This window comes from Hemiscyllium ocellatum, chromosome 13 (assembly GCF_020745735.1).
Source record: "Hemiscyllium ocellatum isolate sHemOce1 chromosome 13, sHemOce1.pat.X.cur, whole genome shotgun sequence".
NCBI lineage: Eukaryota > Metazoa > Chordata > Chondrichthyes > Orectolobiformes > Hemiscylliidae > Hemiscyllium > Hemiscyllium ocellatum.
Genome location: NC_083413.1, coordinates 6,143,455 through 6,164,095, shown reverse-complemented (window position 1 = coordinate 6,164,095; position 20,641 = coordinate 6,143,455). Strand labels below are relative to the sequence as shown.

General features: G+C 41.7%; 1 protein-coding gene across 3 annotated transcripts in view; it reads left to right on the top strand.

Annotated features, from left to right (window-relative positions):
* The window catches only part of xrn1 (5'-3' exoribonuclease 1), a 122,820-nt gene that overhangs the window by 86,035 nt on the left and 16,144 nt on the right, over nt 1-20,641 (top strand). For 2 of the 3 annotated variants that reach the window (XM_060834508.1, XM_060834507.1), the window contains exons 36-39: nt 2,290-2,387; nt 2,686-2,802; nt 4,600-4,737; nt 15,634-15,802. In XM_060834508.1, coding sequence (XP_060690491.1) covers nt 2,290-2,387; nt 2,686-2,802; nt 4,600-4,737; nt 15,634-15,802 — 522 coding nt within the window. The remainder of the gene's footprint in view (nt 1-2,289; nt 2,388-2,685; nt 2,803-4,599; nt 4,738-15,633; nt 15,803-20,641) is intronic. The other variant, XM_060834510.1, reaches the window with a different exon arrangement.

Here is a 20,641-nt window from a genome sequence, read left to right as displayed (position 1 = left end):
GGAGAGTCTAGAGCTAGGAGGTATAGTTTCAAATAGTGTCTCACATTTAAGACAGTTGAGGAGAAATATTTGCTGTTGAATAGTCTACATCAGGGGAAGCTGTCTTTCAGGATCCTTGAATATCTCTAAGGCACAAGTAGATTGATTTCTTTGTTAGTGAAGCGTGTCAGGAATATGTAGGAACCTGGATTTGAGGCTGCAATCAGATCAGCTATGACCTCATGAACTGGCAGAGCAGGCTTAAGGGGTGAACTTTTGTGTTCATATGATTAACTTTTAACGCAAATCTTAAATAGGGTGAAGTTCACAAGTACAATTTCAAATTCTTCACCTTTATGATTATTTAAAATACTCCATTTTGAATGACAATGAAATGGACTTTGACATTATTAAAGTACTCTTGTGAAAGTGATGAATAATATGGAATAAATTGATATGGGCATGATAGTTTAATGTATCAAGAGTTCTGAATCAGTATTTTGTTTTAAGTTGTTGCTTATACTTTCTAAGAGGTAATGTTTGAAATTTGAGCTAGCACATTATATGTTAATACTTCATATGTGTGTTACTAAGAATATAGGATGTTCTTGTTCTAATGAGAGGAAACACCTTATTAAGATGTCCTGTGACGAGTGAGGTTAGGAATAGGAAGATAATACAGTTAAATATATGGTTAAAGAGCTTGTGTAAGAGGGTATGTGAATCATTGAAGTCTCCTTCAGGGCATAAGGGACAAGAAGAATGGATTGCACCTCAATTGGAGGGAGCACCAATATCCTGGCAGGGAGATTTACTAGTGCCATTCAAGAGTGTTTAAACTAGTGTGGCAGGTGGGCAGTAAGTGAAATGACCGAGGAGGAGTCCGAAACAGAGGCTGGTAGGGCTAAGCTGATGGGGTTACTGATCATGGTAGGACTGGTAGTCTGAGGTATATTTGTTTCAATGTGAGAAGTATGACAAATAAGGCAAATAAACTTCGAGCTTGGCTTAATAACATATAACTATGGTGTTGTAGCTGTTACAGAGACTTGGTTGAGAGAGGGTCAAGACTGACAGCTCAACATTTTAGGATTTAGATATTTCCCAGCATTATTGAGAATTTCACTGCTGTACTGAGGGAGGACACCTTGGAGGGCTCTTCCAGTGAGGCCACATGGGTATAGCTCAGGAATAAGAAGGGTGCAATCACTTTGATGGGATTATACTACAGACCTCTCAACAACCAGCAGATGATGAAGGAGCAGGTATGTGAGCACTTTTATGGAAAGATGTAAAAACAACGGGGTAGTTCAAGTGGACGGTTTTTACTTCCCCGCTATTGACTGGAATTCCCTTATTGTCAAGGTCATGGACTGGAGGGAGCTTGTTTAGACAAATCTGAGGTGACCTGAAATTCTAAAAGGCCACTTGTAATGAAGGTTTTAAATACGACAAGTATAGACAATAACTTCAGCTCTGCAGGAGCCAATTTCACTTTGTGAACTTTCTCAGTTTCCATATCTGTCTTTGTTGCTTCCTTGCATTTTCAACAGTGTGTCACCTGAAATAGCTCCACAGAGGTCAGTATCTCATCACCAAGTCACCCTTTATTTACATTGTCCGCGATACAGATCTAGCTCTCTGCGAGCCAGGCCTCAGAGTGAACAGAGCCTCTGACACTCATGGTTGTATGTGTCAGCCAGGGTTTTCTGATAGACCAGATTAACAGCCTTTTCCAGGGAGCTCATTCTATGAAGTCATCTGGTTGACCTCATTACTATCACTATATCAGCACTCCCAGCAAGCAGAACATGTGGTCGCTTCCTGCAGTTCATTTCTATATAGAATTGTAGACGGGTAAGACAGCACACAAAATACTCTTAAGTAGATGAAGTGCTGTGACCTGTACTAGAGGGTAACTCATCTCTAAAGAGCCCAGTGAACAAATTTTGTATTCACAAACACAAATTCCCATCATAAAGCAAGGAACTTCGGATGCTGGAAATCTGAAACAAAATAAGAAATTTCTCAAGAAATTCAACAGGTCTGGTATATTCTGTGGAAAGAAAACCGAGTTAACCTTTTGGGTTTAGTGACCCTTCAGAAGATTTAGTAACATTAACAAATTCCCTTTTTTTTTCTTTAGTTAGTATTTTACAAGCCATTCTACTGCCTCATCTGTTTAATTTCACTTTACTCTTACTAAATATTTATATGTATTTTTGTCTTCATTCTGACACAGTTCTATACTTGAAATATTAATTTATTTTGTACTTCAGAGTTAAAACTCTTCATCTTGTTTTTTTCCAGCAAAAGAGGATAACTCTGAAAGTTTCAAGGCCAGAACTCACGGACCTGAAAACTTTGGCCAGACACAGCTATCTGTTTCCAAACTACAAAGTAATCAGGTAATATTCAAATATTAGAATTTTAACTTGGCAATGTGATGTTCTGAAGTCTAGATTTAGCATGTATACATTTCAGCATTTATCAGACCAAAGTCTGAAGGGATGTTACCGTACTTTACAACAAATGGTCTTTGTGTTCACTTTTCCATTAAATTAGCCAAAGGCTGAAGATATAAACTTTTACTTGTTTAGTTTTCTTTTAGGTAGAGAAGGCATAAATCTTGATCTTAATAAGATTTTTAATTTAGGCAAGCTGTATTTGAGTTGACAAGCACAAACTTGTTGTGAAACATTGCAGGCATGTGCTAGCAATAGTAAACCAAGTATGAAGATTCTAAGACGGAATGAAGACTCAAAAGAACAGAAATCTGCATTAATAAATTGTCAACAGTCTGCATCATTAGAAAGGAATAAGGTAAGCACCCCCTTGCTCTCTCGGCTTAAAGAAGGCACTGAACATTAAGTGTGGTAAACTGAAATAGAGGTGGAAGGGCAGCATAAAAGAAAATCAGCTATTTATCCCTCGGTCATCTATAGTTGATCTATAGCATTGTGCCGGAAGAACGTAAGGCAGCTCTGATCTTGGGAAGGAATTGTGATAAAGCATGGAATGATTGAACTATTATGCAGGCTGCATCAAGAGAATCCATTCCTTCTGGTGGGGGAACTATAAGATAAGGAGAGCATAATTATGTCAAAAGTAGAACTAAGCTGTTTGACAGTGTTGTCAGAATCTGATTTTTCACATAATTGATACATGAAATCACAAGTTTCCCTCTGCTTTTCTTGCCTCGACTGAACATCTCCCCAACCCCAACCCAGCAGTTAAGGCTCGGTCAATTGTAAATGTACAATGGTTGATCATTTTTTTCTTTGGTTTCACCAATAGCATCACCTAAGTGAGTTACTAGAGTAGAAATGATGATCAATTATAATCAAATTTAATGACGGAACATGTCAAAGGAAGTGAATAGACTTCTGTGCCTTAACTTGTTTTCCAAATTAGCCTGTTCAGAGAAATTATCACCAAAGTTTGTGAGAAGATTTGTAGCTCGGGTGCTCGTTGTTGTGGTTCTGTTCGCCGAGCTGGGAGTTTTTGTTGCAAACTGAAAGCGGCAGATTCAAACCAGTATAAGTGCTGGAGGAATCGGCACAGAAGCGCTTCACAGGAGGCTCCCAAGCACTGAAGATGTCACCTAGAAAGGGGACAAAACGTTTGCAACAAAGACTCCCAGCTCGGCGAACAGAACCACAACGAATGATCACCAAGCTCGAGCAGGGCCCCTAAGGCAGGGGCAAGGACACTCTGTGGTGCCACAAGAAGGCCCTACTTCTGTTCCTTAATTTTTAAAGTTTTGTTTAATCTATTTTTCTAATCAGCCTGTTCAGAGACATTATTACACATTTGTTATTCTGTTTTTGTTTCTGATTTCAAACATCTTCAGTTCTTCTGGTTTCCTATTTAAATAGAGTTTTCTGTTTTTCTTTGACCCAACCATTCCCCAACAATTTTCCAGACACAATGCACGGAAACTTGTACTCGTCTTTGAATTTTAATTTTTTTGATTATCTTAATTTACATGTGTCTGTGTGTTTTTGTCATTGTCTTATGTACATTTTAGTTTAGCTTTTAAGCCACTTGTTAAAAGTTAACATCAAAAGTTTTTCTCTTCCGAGGTGCTGGTTTGGACTGGGGATGTGCAAAGTTAAAAATCACACACCTGGTTATGGTTCAACAGCTTTATTTGGAAGCACTAGCTTTTGGAACCACCTGATGAAGGAGCAGCGCTCTGAAGGCTAATGCTTCCAAATAAACCTGTTGGGCTATAACCTGGTGTTGTGTGATTTTTAACAAGGTGTACTTAAGCTTTGTTTTGAAACAGTTTGACAAACTGAGCTGTCACAGTGAAGCTTTTTCTATAGCAATGCTGGTTGTTTTTCTGATGTCGCCCTCCTGTTCATACTTCAATTATGAAAATGCATTGTTTGCAACAAAAAAATTGTTTTGCTGATATTGTCCATTTAGACATGGCAAACTATGCTGTATACTTCCTAGTCTCTTATTTATCTTACTGTACTGTAATTTTAAAACGTATTTTAAACATTTTTTCATTTAATTTTGATTCAAAAATTCCTTAACAATTCAAGCCATTCTTTATAATTCTACTGTTTTAGTTGAAATTGCATTGAATGTTATGTAATATATTAACAGGTACCATCCGAGTTTGAGGAACCATTAGTTTCTGTAAAATGCCCTGGTGAACAAGTTGGAGAAGATGTACAAGGCTCACAGTCCAAAGAAAGTGAGAGAATCACTGGAGAACCTCTATCCCCACAATCTTTTGCCATGGTAGGCATTGTCATCTTTCCAATCGCATGTTGGCAGCTTTTTGTTTGGACTTAAAAACATTTCAGGAAGAGAGCTATAACTGCTATGTTAGTGTAACTATCAAAATTTTTTTTTGTTCACACTCAGACTGTGGGCTTGATCGCTAGCCTAGCATTTATTGCCCATCCCTAATTGCCCAGAGAGCTGTTTAAGAATCCATAAAATCCCTACAGGGTGGCAACAGGCCATTCGGCCCAACAAGTCCACACTAACTCTTTGAAGACCATCCCAGTTTCACCCTCCTAACCTATCCCTGCAACTCCCATTGCTAATCCGCCTAACCTGTACATCCCCAGACACTAGAGCAATTTAGCATGGCTAATCCACCTATCCTGCACATCTTTGTAATGTGGGAGGGAACCAGAATACCTGGAGGAAACCCACACAGACAGTTGCCTGAGGCTGAAATTGAATCCAGGTCCCTGGTGCCGTGAGGCAGCAGCACTAACCACTGAATCAGCATGCTGACCATTCAAAAGGCAAAGACATTTCTCAGCAATTATGGCTACTTATCGTTTTGCTGAAAGGGTAATTGTGCACATTTCCACACCGACCCTCTGAAGACTCTCTCACCACCACCACCCCCACCCCCCTCCAGCTTATCTCTGTAACCCCACTTTTACCAACTAATCCACATAGCCTGTATGTCTGTGTGTCCCTGGACACCAAGTGTCAACTTAGCACGGCCAATCCACCTAACCTGTACATCTGGAAGGTAACCGGAACACATGGAGGAAACTTTTGTAGATACAGGGAGAAGGTGCAAACTCTACAGAGACAGTTGCCCGAGGCTGGAATTGAACCTGGATCCCTGGTGCTGTGAGGCAGCAGTGCTAACCACTGAACCAGTGTGCTGCCCACATAAAAAGTAAAGACATTTCTCAGCAATTTGCTGGAAGATTAATTCTATCAGTTTGTACATTTCTGGCATCCAGACAAAGAAATTCAGTATTGGTTTTCTGCCAGTTTTGTTTAAATTAAGACTATTTTGCATCCAGACTATGTTATGCACTTGCTAAATGCAAGCTGCTACTTTTTTTCTGTGGTGCGACATGCACGTGATTTGTCCATCACAGTCCCAGCATCAATCTGTTCTATAAGCAATTTCTCAGTTACACAGGATATTTTAGTTTTAAAAATAGTACTGGTTTAATAGGAATTCTTCCCCAACTAAATATCTTCACAACCAAAGTTTTTTTTTCAACAAAAAGCTAATCAGTGTGTGCAGTATTATCTATTTTGGGTCCTGCATTATACTGTATACTTGGTCTAGAATTACACTTTTAAGATAATAAATAGATAAACACTGATTATATTGGCGTATACAGTAAAAGTTTGTCTATTTGTTACATTTGCTGTCAGAAGTCTGTCAGTGCCAGAAGCCTAAACTTTATAGGGTGAATGGTTAGTGTTTGCAATGTGCATGCTTAGTTCAGTTAACTAGTCAAATAGTCCTGCCTTCTATAAATCCCACTGCTCAAATGTGACTTGAATGAAAAGCATCTGGGATGCTATTTCTTTACAAGCAATATGGACTGTCTCTTTGACAAAATGTTGGTGAACCAAATTGATGACAATATTCCAAATGTCTATAAACAAGCTCAATTAATCACCAGTGAGGTGAAATATGGAGTTCAACACTGATAAAAGTGAAGTGATGGAATTAGTTAGGAGAAGTGAACATAATAAATAGCAAGGTACTTGAAGTAATCACTTAGAGTTCTGGGGATTTTGTTGGATGCACTGTCAGCTCACTTCTCAAGTGAATGAAGAGGACAAATAGAATGTTACGTTAGTAGCTGAGGGGATTACTTATAGATCTAAGGCTGTGTTATTGAACTTGTGGTCTTTGTGAAGCTGTTTCTGGAGATTTTTATTGTTTCTTTTATTAGGAAATGTTGTATAATTATTGGAGGGAATCAAAAGTTTCCCACAAAGACAATTCTTAAATTCAATAAGCTTGATTTTCAAGGAAAGATTGCCCACTCTATGACTAGAAAAGATAAATACAGGATGAACGTTCCTGATGACCATGGAGACCTGAACTGGGGGGTCACAGTCGAAGGATATGGGTAAGCCATGTAGGACTGAAATTAGAAGAAATTTGTTCACCAAGAGAGTGGGAAGTGTATGAATTTCTCTGCCAGTGAAAATAGTTGAGACTAAAATATTGTATGTTTTCAAGAAGTAATTAGATATAGTTCTTAGGGTGAAATAGTTCAAAGAGTAAGGGAAGAAAGCAGGAGCAGGGGACGCGAGTTGCATGATCAACCACGAGCATATTGATTGAGAGTGCAGGCTTGAAAGGCCAAATGGCCTGTTCCTCTGCTATATTCTTTGTTTCTATGTCTATGTGTCAGTCACCTAAGGAAAAACAGGAGTGGTAAGTTAGATCATGATCTTTAACATTTTCGCAGATATGAAACTTTAGTTACTAGAGTGTCAGATGAAAATAAGATTTGTAAAAATAATATGAGGTTTGAAAGTCTGCAAGATGGACAATTGGTCTCCACCCAAACTGTTACCATCAGTATTTTTTTTAAGTAACTGGAAATAGAATTATAAAATCATAAATTATGGCACAGAAAGATTTTATTTAGTAAATCATGTCCATGCTGGTTGCTTGGGAGAACAACAAGTAAAACAAAATAATAATGTGCTGTACAGTATCTGATAAAACTGAGAAAAATGTCAGAGGGTGCAGAATAACTTATAGCTGGTCTTTTTTTGATTTTTGTAATATGTACCAATATGTTACAGCAGCAGAATGTCTTGTGCTTGTATACATAATAGTTGTTTTGAGACATAAACAATAGAGTTGCCTGCGTGGGCTGTACTGCTATAACAATTGAAGGGAGTCTGAAGTAAAGTGCCTAAGACCGTAAGACATAGGAGTGGAAGTAAGGCCATTCGGCCCATCGAGTCCATGGCTGATGGGCATTTCAACTCCACTTACCACTTGCCTAATTGGAAATATCTTGCAAGCAGGTATTGTAGAGATGTTGAATGTAGTTTAAATCAAGAAAGTTTTAAACTACCTTTTAGATGTTGTTTGGTCTTTCTAATAATAAAAATTGGGTGACTAATCAAAAAATAAGCAATGTCAGATTACCTGCAGAGATCCATTTACATAGCTATGATTTAATGTGTCTGCAGTTGGTGAGGAAATTGTTTGCCTGAACAAATCAAAAATGTTTCTACCAGCATCTTTGGAAAAATTTCACAAATGTAACTGAATTATTTATAGAGTCATCAAGTCCAACAACATGGAAACAGACTCTTTGTTCCAATTTGTCCATGTCGACCTAGTTTCCCAAACTAAACTAATCCCATTTGCCTGTGTTTGGTCCATATCCCTCTAAACCTTTCCTATTCATTTACCTGTCCAAATATCTTTGAAAAGTTGTAACTGTACCTGCATCCACCACTACTTCTGGCAGATCAGTCCGCTTATGAACCACCCTCTGTGTGTGAAAGAGTTACCTGTCGGGTCCCTTTTAAGTCTTTCTCCCCTCGTTTTAAAATTATGCCTTCTGGTTTAGAACTCCTCTACCCTAGGGAAAATACCTTTTGCTATTCACATTTCCTATGCCCCTCATGGTTGTATAATCCTCTATAATGTCACCCCTCAATTTCTTATGCTCCAGTGAAAAATGACCCATCCTATCTAGCCTCTCCTTTATAACTCAAACTCTCCAGCCCTGGCAATATCCATATAAATCTTTTCTGAACCTTCTTCAAATTAATAGTATCCTTGCAAAGCAAGGTAATCAGAACTGTACACAGTGCTCCATAAGTGGCCTCACCAAAATGCTGTACAGCTGTGTCCCATCATCTATACTCAGTGGTCTGAGCAATGAAAGTAAGCGTGCTAAACACCACCTTAACCGCCCTGTCTAACTCTGATGCAATTTTCAAAGAACTCTGTCCCTGAAGTCCCTAGGTGTCTCTGTTTGACAAAACTATCCAGGGCCCTACCATTAATTGTGTAAGTCCTGCCTTTGTTAATTTTACCAAAATGCAATAGCTCACATTTATCCAGCGTAAACTCCATCTGTCACTCCTCAGCCCATTGATCAAGATCCCTTTGTAATCTTAGATAACTTTCTTCACTGTCTGTGATACCACTAATTTTGATGTCATGTGCAAGCACAGTAACCATGCCTCTTAAATTCTCATCCAAATTGTTTAGGTAAATGACAAACAATAGTGGACCCAGCAATGATCACTGCAGCACACTGCTGATCACCGGCCTCCTGTCCAGAAAACAACCCTCCACTACCACCCTCTTGTCTCCTGCCATCAAGCCAGTTTTGTATCCAATTCAATAGGGTGGCACAATGATGGTTAGCACCGCTGCCTCACAGCGCCAGGAACTCTGGTTCAATTCCACATTTGGGTAACTGTCTGTGTGGAGTTTACATGCTCTTTCTGTGTCAGCATGAGTTTTCTGAGTTTTCTCTGGGTGCTCCAATTTCCTCCCACAGTCCAAAAATACAATGTTAGATAGATTGTCAAAAACTATGGCGCTGGAAAAGCACAGCACGTCAGGCAGCATCCAGGGAGCAGAAGAAACAATGTTTCGTACCTGAGCCATCCATCAGGAATGGGGTGGCGAGGAGGGAAGGGGGCTGAGAGATAAGTAGGAGGGTGGACATGGGGCTGGGGGAAGATAGCTGGCAAGGCATTTGGTAGGTTCAGGTTGGGGGGGGGATGTTGATGGTGATAGCTTGGAGCGGAGGGTGGAGTGGATAGGTGGGAAGGAAGATGGACAGGTAAGATCATGTCAAAAGGGTGGTGCCAAGTTGGAGGGGGGATCCAGGATCAGTGGGAAGAAGGTAGATCAGGAAACTGGTGAAATCAACGTTGATGCTGTGCAGGTTGGAGGGTCCCAAGGCGAAAGATGAGGCGTTCTACCTCCAGGCACAGGTGGCTTGGATTTGGTGATAGAGGAGGCCCTGGACTTGCATGTCCTTGGCTGAGTGGGAGGGGAGGTTAACGAGGTCAGCTACAGGACAGTGGGGTTGTTTGGTGCATATGTCCCAGTGTTCCCTGAAACATTCCGCGAGTTGGCGTCCTATCTTTCCCAATGTAGAGGAGACCATAACGAGAGCAATGGACACAGTAGGGGAGGTGTTTGGATATGCAGGAAAATCTCTGTCAGATGCGGAATGATCCTTTAGGGCCTTGGATGGAGGTGGGGGCAGGTGTGGGTGCAGGTTTTACACCTCTTGCGATGGCATGGGGAAGGTGCCGGGTATGGAGGGAGAGTTAGTCAGGGCGTGGACCTAACAAGGGAGTTGTGGAGGGAATGGCCTCTGCGGAATGCTGATTGTGGTGAGGAGGGTAATATCTCTCTGGTTCGGTAGGTTGGCCATGCTAGATTTTCCAGGGACATGCTGGCTAGGTGGATTAGCCCTGGTAAATGCAGTGTTAAAGGGATAGGGTAAGGGTTTGGGTAGCATGTTCTTCAGAGGGTGGGTGTAGACTCAATGGGCCGAATGGCCTGATTCCCCACTGTCGGGAATCTGATTCTATGAATTGGCAAACTCCCTGAATCCCTTGTGTAATGTATGTCTCGTATCTACCCTTGAAATAATATAAGCTCGAACTTAACAAAAACAGTGCCAGTGAGGATCATAAACTGCAATGGTGTTTTGATTGAAAGAGATTAGTGGCAATGGCAACGCAGACCCTGTCAGTCAAACAGACTTCTACCATAGTATTCCACTCCAGACGTTAGGGCTATTGTATTAAAATCTCATTGTAAGATCTATATATTGTTGAAGTTATCATCATCATCTTAACATTGCTCCTTGCTGGAGACTTGGTGACCCTCCATTTAAACCTTTACCAGTTGTGTCTCTCAAGTGGTTCAGTAGGATCATGGCGACTAACATGATACTGCAAGTCACCTTCACGTTGGAAAAACCTGGTGGTTTCATCCATATATAAGCCCTGGAAGCCAAAACTGAACGGGTGTGTTGTGTTTTGGCTTAACTTGTATAGATTTGAGACAGTTGTTACTAACAACTCCTTGCATTTTTCTTGGGATAATTCAAACTGAAGACTGTTGTGTGACTTAGAAGTATCTTCAACAATAGCACTTAGTATTAAAGGAACCAGTTTAATGTTGATTATTTTATAATAGATGCAAAGTATTTTCAATCCATTGTGAGAAACAGAATATAATCTTCAATACATTCTCAAAGAGTTATCTTATTAACCCATCTATTGGTTTAAAATATTCTTGTGTTTATCCATATTAATTACTAGGGCATTCTATTCCAGTTGTATCGAAATAATGTTCTGCTCCCATGGTGAGTTAAGAACATAAGATCTAGGAGCAGAAATTCGGGTATTCAGCCTATTGAGTCAGCTTCACCATTCATCATGGTTGATAAGTTTCTCGACCCCATTCTTCTGCTTTCTCCGCATAACCCTTGATCCCTTTGACAATCAAGAATTTGTCTATCTCTGTCTTAAGTATACTCAATGACCTGGCCTTCCCGACATTCGGTGGCAGTAGATTTACCACACTCTGGTTGAAGAAGGTTCTCCTTCTCTCCCTTCTGAAGGATCTTCACTTTACTGTGAGGCTGTGCCCTCGTGGTCTCGTCTCTCCTGTTAATGGAAACATCTTCACAGTGTTCACTCTGTCCAGGCCGTTCAGTATTCTGTAAGACAATAGACAATAGGTGCAGGAGTAGGCCATTCGTCACTTTGACCCAGTACCACCATTCATTATGATCTGGCTGATCATCTACAATCAGTATCCTGTTCCTGCCTTATCCCCATAATCCTTGATTCCACTGTCTCCAAGAGCTCTATCCAACTGTTTCTTGAAAGAATCCAGAGACTTGGCCTCCACTGCCTTCTGGGGTAGATCATTCCATAAATCCACTACTCTCTGGGTGTAGAGGTTTCTCCTCAACTCTGTTCTAAATGGCCTACCCCTTATTTTTAAACTGTGTCCTCTGGTTCGGAACTCACTCATCAGTGGAAACGTGCTTCCTGCCTCCAGTGTGTCCAATCCATGAATAATTTTATACGCCTCAATCAGATCCCCTCTCATCCTTCCTGCCATTCTGGGAATTGACCTTGTGAACCTACGCTGCACTCCCTCAATAGCCAGAATGTTCCCCCTCAAATTTTGAGACCAAAACTGCACACAATACTCCAGATGCAGTTTCACCAGGGCTCTGGTGAGCAAGTATAGGCCCAGAGTCCTGAAACGTTCCTCACCTGTTAAGCCTTTCATTCCTGGGATCATTCTTGTGAGCCACCTGTGGAACCACTCAAGGGTCAGTACATCCTCCTGAGGTATGGGGCCCAAAATTGCTCGCGATTCTCTAAATCTGGTCCGACCAGATCTTTATCAGGCCTCCAAACTACATCACTGATTTTACATTCTAGTCCTTTCAAAATAAATGCCACCTTTGCATTTGCTTTCCTAACTACTGATTCAACCTGTAAATTCACCTTAGGAAAATCCTGGGCTAGAACTTTAGGTCTCTTTGCACTTCAGACATCTGAATTTTCTCCCCAATTTAAAAAAAAGTTCATGTGTCTATTCTTCCTATCAAAATGTATGACCTCATACTTTCCCGTGTTGTATTCTATCTGCCCTCTTTTTTGCCCACTCTCCTAGCCTGTCCAAATTTTTCTGCAGCCTCTCTACCTCCTCAGTATTATTTGCCCTTTTGTATCATCTGCAAATTTAGCCCGAATGTCCTCCGTTCCTTTATCTAGGTCATTAATGTATAAAGTGAAAAGTTGTCCCAGCACTGACCCTTGTGGAACACCAGTAGTCACCAGTTGCTATCCTGAGAAGGACCCAGTCTTCTATCCATGCTCGTACCTTGCCTCTAACGCGATGGACCCTTATCTTATTCAGCAGCCTCCTGTGCAGCACTTATCAAAGGCCTTCTAGAAGTCCAGTTAGATAGCATCCATTGGTTCTCCTTGGTCTAACCTGCTCATTACCTCTTCGTGGAAGTCATAACAGATTTGTCAGGCATGACCTCCCCTTGATGAAACCATGCTGACTTGGCCCTATTTTACCATGCACTTCCAAGTATTCAGAAATCTCATCCTTCACAATGAATTCCAGCATCTTACCAACAACCGAAGTCAGGCTAATTGGCTGTAATTTCCCATCTTTTGCCTTACTCCCTTCTTAAACTGGGGGGCACGGTTACATTAGTGATTTTGCAGTCCTCTGGGACCCTGCCTGATTCCAGTGATTCCTGAAAGATCATCACTAATGCCTTAACTATCGCTTCAGCTATCTCCTTCAGAACTCTGGCGTGTAGTCTAGTCCAGGTGACTTATCCACCTTCATGCCTTTCAGTTTTTCTAGCACCTTCTCCTTGGTAAAGGCCACCATGCTCCTCTAGCTTCCCATTGCTCTTCACTACATTACATGCTTTCTCTTTTGCTTTTATGCTGTCCCTGACTTCCCTTGTCAGCCATGGTTGCCTCATCCTCCCTGTGCCATGCTTCTTTTTCCTCAGGCTGAATTTTTACTGGGTCTCCTGAATTACTCCCAGAAACTCCTGCCTTTGCTGTTCTACTTTCTTTTCCACTTGGCTCTTTTCCTATCAATTCCGCCCAGCTCCTCCCTCATGCCTGTGTAGTTGTCTTTATTCAACTGTAATACCATTACATCTAATTTCACCTTTCCCCTCTCAAATTGCGCAGTAAATTCTATCATATTATGATCACTGCCTCCTAAGGGTCCCTTCACCTTAAGCTCCCTTATCAAATCTGCCATATTGCACAATACTAAATCCAGCATTGCCTGTCCCTCGTAGGCTCCACCGCAAGCTGCTCCAAAAGGCCATCTCATTGACATTCACAAATTTATTTTCTTGCAATCCACTACCAATCTGATTTTCCCAGTCCACCTGCATATGGAAGTTCCCCATGATCACTGTAACTTTGCTTTTCTTACACACCCTTTCTATCTCCAGGTGTATCTTGTGCTGCAAATCCTGACTACAGTTTGGAGGCCTGGACATAATTCCTATTAGGGATATTTTTTACCTATGCAGTTTCTCAACTATACCCACAGATTCTGCATCATCTGATCTTACTTCGTTTCTTGCTATTGATTTTAATTTCATTTCTTACTAATGTGGCAACCCCATCCCTTCTGCCCATTTGCCTGCCTTTTTGATAGGATGTGTATCCTTGTAGTCCTGATCCCCCTGCAGCCATATCTCCGTGATGTTCACCACATCATACCTGCCAATTCGGTTCTGCGTCACAAGCTTTTTTACCTTATTCTGTATACTGCGTGCATTTCAACTGAATACCTTCAGTACTGTATTGATTGTCACTTATTTGTCCAGTGTGCTTGAAGTTTGATTCCTGACCATTTCCAAATGTTGTCCTACTTTGTGTGCTAGAGAGTTTAATAACCTCTCCTGAGTTCTCCTTTCATTTCACCTTTTTGCATATTTTTCCATGCAGTTGAATCCAACCCCACAGCTGAAAATGTGCTGCTTTGTTTCCTGTTGGCCATTCCTATTTACCCTTTCCGTTAGAACGTTGGTCCCAGCTCATTTCAGGTGGAGCCTGTCCCAACAGTACAGATCCCTCCTGTTCTAATACTGATGCCAGTGTCCCATGAAAAGGATCCCCTCTTTCCCACACCACTCCTCTAGCCACGTGTTTACTTCCCTTATTCTCGCATCCCTATGCCAATTTACACACGGCTCAGGCAGTAATCTGGAGATTATAACCCTTGAGGACCTAGTTCCTGATAATCCCTGAACAGGTCCTCCTTTCTAGTCTTGCCTATGTTTATCCAGATGTGGACCACAACACCTAGATCCACTCCCTCCTGCTCCAATATCCTTTCAAGCCGGCCAGAGATATCCTTCACCCTGGCACCGGGCAGGCAATATTGCATGTGGGACACTCTATCCTGTTTACGAAGGATGCTGTGTATTCTCCTAATGATAGAATCCCTTACACAACTACCCCCTGTCTTTTTGCTACCCCTCTTGAAAGGCCTCCTGTGCCACGGTGCTGTGGTCAGCTGGCTCATCCTCATTTTAGCCCTGTTCCTCATCCACATAGAAAGCAAGTACCTCTTACGTGTTGGACAGGTCAAGAATGTGGCTCCTCTGTTCCTGAATAGGGGGTCCTTCCACCTGCCTCACTTGTAGTCCACACCCTGTTGTCCCTGGCCACTGGCCGAATTTGTGATACTTAATCTACCAGGTGTAACTGCCACCTGAAACAGAGTGTCCAGGTAACTCTCTCTCCCCCCCCCCCCCGGATGTGTGGCAGTGTTCAATGCTTGGGATTCCAGCTCATCAATTCTGAGCTGAGGTTCCTTCAGCAGGAGCACTTGCTGCAGATGTGGTCTTCTATTTGTCATTGTTATGGACAAGGCCAGACCCCCTCAAAATGTTTGAAGAAGTTAGCCCAGACCCTAGCTTTTCTACTTCAGCAGCTGTTTCTCTCTGTCCCCAGCTAAAACTAAAGCCAACGAGAAAAATCCCTTGACTGGAAGAAGTGGCCACTCCCCTTTCATTGTATAAGTGTTTAATTAAAAACAACACCTGAAAGCCCTTTTCCTTGATTGTTGCTTTAGGCAGTATCTGTTAGCCATAATCAGTGACCTAAGCCCAGACAAATCAGAACCTCTGCCTTTTACAACCCCTTTTGTAAAAAAAAACCAAGGACAACATAACCTTGTTAAAGGAGCAGCATTGTCACATATTCAATTAATAATTTGGATGTTTTCTTCACATCTTGATTTTATGGATGCAGGAGAAACCATGTAGAATCGATTCATTTTTTTTCTCATCAATGTAATAAATATTTTAATTTTTCTCTTAGAAAGGAACACAGATGTTGAAGGAAATTCTGAAGATCGATGGTGCAAGTGCAGCCCCTCAGAAAGAAACAAATATATCCTCCAATATTAAGCAAGAGAGCTCTCCGATGTCCACTGTCCTTCGTGAGAAACCAGGATACACCCCACACCAACGTCCAGTGAAAAAACTTGGTAAGTAATACATCCCATTTGAAATGACTGTGTGCTGGACACATTTTTAGTTTCATTCTACCAAAGACCAAACACATAATTTTATATATGTGGCCTTTTCTGGTAATTACAAAACTAGTGCAGAATTACCAGTAACTTCCAAAAATGTGTGTGAATTTGATTCCCAAAGATGTGTGTGAATTTGATTCCCAGTCTCAATTTACATTCAAACTTTTTTGCTTGGCAGTGGGAAATCCTGCTTTGCCATCCATCTACACAAACCATTGTGCCCTTGTACTTTTGAAGTGATGATTGAAAGCTCTGCAGTGAAATATATTAGGAGTAGGAATGGGTGGGATTTATGTAGGGTAAATGCAAGGTATTACATTTGGGTAAAACAAGCAAGGGCAGGACTTCTACAATTAAAAGTTGGGCCCTAGCTAGTGTTGTAGAACAGAGAGGCGTGGGCATTCAGGTATATAATTCTTCTGAAGTTTGCCTCTCACAGACAAGGTGGTTAAGAAGGCATTTAGCATACTTGCGTACATTGCTCAGATCTTTGAGCATAGTAACTGGGACATTATGTTGAGATTGTACAGGACATTGATGAGGCCACTTCTGGAGCACTATGTCCAGTTTGGTTCCCCTGTTAGAGAAAGAATATTATTAAGCTGGAGAAGATTGAGAAAAGATTTACCATGATGCTGCTGGGATGGAGGATTTGAGGTATAAGAAGAGGCTGGATAGGCTGGGACCTTTTTTCACTCGGGAGCATTAAGTTGAGGGATGACCCACGAGAACTTAATAAAATCTTGAGAGATATCATTAAGGTGAATGGCAGGTAACTTTATCCCAAGGGTGGTGATTTCAAGACTATGGGGCATATTTTTTTAAGTTGAGAGGAGAAAATTTTTAAAAAGACTAGAAACAGTTTTTTTACACTGAGTAGTTCATGTATGGATTAAACTTTCCGAGGAAGTGGTGGGTATGGATACAGTTACAATGTTTAAAAGATATTTAGATAATGAATACAAAATGTTTGGAGAGGTGTGAGCTAAGCACAGGCAGATGGGACTCGCTTAGTTTGGGATTATGGTCAGAATGGATTGGATGGACCGAAGGGTCTGTTTCTGTGCTGTAGGATCTATGACTCTATCGTCTGTAGACCATTTATGCCTATCTATTATTAACTAGTTCCAGGGTTATATTGAATTTGTTGCATATACCTACAATCATGAGGAGTGGATGACAATGTGAAATTAATTTTATCATCAGTGACCAAGATAATATAGTGTTAAGTAATCAAGCATGAAATAATTGAGAGAGTCTGCCACCTTACCCCCACCCCACCCCCCCGCCCCCTTCCCGTCTCCCCATCCCCCACCCCCTTCTTTCCTTTGCAGTTGCACGCTTTCTCTCCCCCGCGCTCTCTTTCATTCTCTCTCACACCCCCTGCCCCTGCCGCTTTCACACTCTCTCATGCAACATAGAACAGTACAGGCCCTTCAGCCTTCGATGTTGTGCCAACCTCTTACCCTTCTCTGTGATCAGACCAATCTATATACCCTTCATTGTGCTATCTTCCATCTGCCTATCCAAGAATCGCTTAAATGTCCCTAATGTATCTGACTCTACTATCATCGCTGGCAGTACATTCCACACACCTGCATTTGATACCCTCCCCCCCCCCCCCCCCCCCCCCAAGACGCACCTTCAATTATCTTAAAATTATGCCCCCTCATAATAGACATTTCCACCATGAGAAAAAGGTCTCTGTTTATCCATATTACTTATGCTTCATTATCTTGTACACCTCTATTAAGTCACCTCTCATCCTCCTTTGCCCTGCTGAGAAAGGCTTCACCTCCTTCAACCTTTCTTCATAAGACATGCTCTCCAGTCCAGGCAGCACTCCTGGTAAATCTCCTCTGTACCTATCTAAAGCTGCCACATCTTTCCTATAATGAGGCAACTAAAACTGAACACAATATTCCAAGTATGGTCAAACCAGGGCTGTATAGAGTTGCAGCATGACCTCGGGGCTGTTAAACTCAATCCCCGTTAATGAAAGCCAACATAGCATTATTCCTTCTTCACAACCCTATCAACTTGGGGGCAAGTTTGAGGGATCTATGGACATGGACCCCAAGACCCCTCTGTTCCTCCAGACTGCCAAGAATCCTGCCTTTAATCCTGTATTCAGCATTCAAATTCAACCTTCCACAATTAATCACTTCGCATGTCTCCAGGTTGACCTCCATCTGCGACTTATCAGCTCAGTTCTGCATCCTGTCAATGTCCTGTTGCAACCTACAACAGTCCTCCACACTATCCACAACTCCACCAACTTTCATATCATCAGCAAACTTACTAACCAACTCTTCCACTTCCTCATCCAAGTCATTTATAAAAATCACAAAGAGCAAAGGTCCCAGAATCGATCCCTGCGGAACACCACTGATCACCAAGCTCCAGGCTGAATATTTTCCATCTACCACTATCCTCTGTTTTTCTAGGAGCAGCCAATTCTGCATCCAGACAGCCAGGTTTCCTTTTATCCCAGGCCTGCTTACTTTCTGAATGGGCCTACCACGGGGAACCTTATCAAACACTTAGTTAAAATCTGAGTACACCACATCCACTGCTATACCTTCTCATGCTCTCCCCACCACCACCTCACGCTGCCTATATCTCTCTCCTGCTCTCATGCTGTCTTTCTCTGTCTCCTGCTGTCTCACTATTGCACTCACTTTCTCCCGCACTCTCACATACTTTCTCTCTTGCGCCCTCTCTCCAGCTCTCGCGCTCTCCCTCCCGCTAGCTCTTCTCTCCTGCTCCCACTGTCTCCTGCTTCCATTCCTGCCTTCTCCCTCTCCCCTAAATGCCTGTGTGCACTTTGTGCAGTTTGGCAATGTTTATGCGGGTAACTTGATGACAGTAAATGATAACAGGCTTTGAAAATGCAGGAATTGGTATCAGATTAAATTTATTCTTATCTTACAACCATCCTCATGCATGCATTTCAAACAGGCGTCACAGTGAGACATGATAATCCGTCCAGTTCACCCTGCCACCAATAACACAAAACTGGGTGAGAGGGTGGAATGTGAGCAGGATGCCAGGATTGTAACTTCATTGTAACTTGGGCAAGTTGAGTGATTATGGCACAATAGATAATGTGGATAAATGTGAGGTAGCAAAAATAGGATTTTTATCTGAATGCCAACAGATTGGGAGAGGGAGAAATGCAACAAAATCTTGACGTCCTCGTTCACCAGTCACTGAAAGGATATGTGCCGCAGCTTGTAAAGAAGGCAAATGGCACTTTGGCCTTCATAGCTAGACTGTTTAAGTGCTGGAGCAGGGATGTCTTGCTGTAATTGTACAGGGCCTTGATGAGATCATACCTGGAGTATTATCTGCAGTTTTGTCTCCTTATCTGAGGGAGGATGTTCTGATGATGGAGGGCGTGTAATTAATGTTTACCAGACTGATTCCTGGGATGAAAAATGTGTTGCTGGAAAAGTGCAGCAGGTCAGGCAGCATCCAAGGAGCAGGAGAATTGACGTTTCGAGCATAAGCCCTTCTTGAAGATTCCTGAAGAAGGGCTTATGCCTGAAACGTCGATTCTCCTGCTCCTTGGATGCTGCCTGACCTGCTGCGCTTTTCCAGCAGCACATTTTTCAGCTCTGATCTCCAGCATCTGCAGGTCTTACTTTCTCCTAGTTGTTTCTTGGGATGCCTGGACTGCTGTAGGAAGAGGGACTGGATCAGTTAGGACTATATTCACTGGAGTTTAGAAGAATGAGGGGTAGGGGGAGGTGTCTCACAGAAACCTACAAAACTCCAGCAAGGCAAGTCCAGGTAAATGCAGGATGGATGTTCCCAATAACTAGGGAGCCCAGAACCAGGGGGTTGCAGTCTTAAAGATACGGGGTAAGCAATTTAGGAATGAGAGGAAGAGAAATTTCTTCACCCAGAGAGTGGTGAGCCAGTGGAATTCTCAACCACCGAAAGTAATTGGTACCAAAACATTGAATATTTTCAGAAAGGATTTACGTATAATTTTTGGGGCTAAAGAGATTAAAGGGTAGGGGAAGAAAGCACGAAGAGGTTACTGACTTGGATAGTCAGCCATGATCATATTGAATAGTGGAGCAGGCCCAAAGGACTGAATTGCCTATTCCTCCTATTATCTGTTTCATTATATTTCTATTGGTGCCATGAGGCAAATTCTTGCCACAGATCATGTGCCTTATTCAATCTTTTGATTACCTAAAGAACTATTTTGCAGAAGTTTCTGTTACCCAGAAAGGTTAATTGAGTAAATCTCATCTTCCAGTTTAACTGTTGTCACACATATGCAATTGTTAAGACTCTTGTGGCACAGTGGTAGTGTCCTAGCCCCTGGACCAAGAAACCGGAGTTCAAATCCCATCTGTTCCAGAGGTGTGTAATAACATCTCTGACCAGGTTGTTTTGAGAAAATGGGTTAACTTAAACAAGAGTAACCACTCATACTGGAAATCAATTATCAATGATTTGACATCAATTTATGTTCAGTTTATTCTGAATGTTTTTGTTGTTGTCAAGTTGAGTTTGTTAAATTACTGAAATCAAAAACAAAGACAGAAGTTGTTCATCACTGACACTTTTGATGCTCTTTTGAATCAAAGGTAGTCCTTTTATCCCACTGGCATATCATTAAAAAGTAAGTTATTTTTAAAAAGGAATGGTGGCTCAGTGGTTAGCACTGCTGCCTCACAGCACCAGGATCCCAGGTTCAATTCCAGCCTTGGGTGACTGTGTCTGTGTGGAGTTTGCACATTCTCCCTGTGTCTGCGTGGGTTTCCCCCAGGT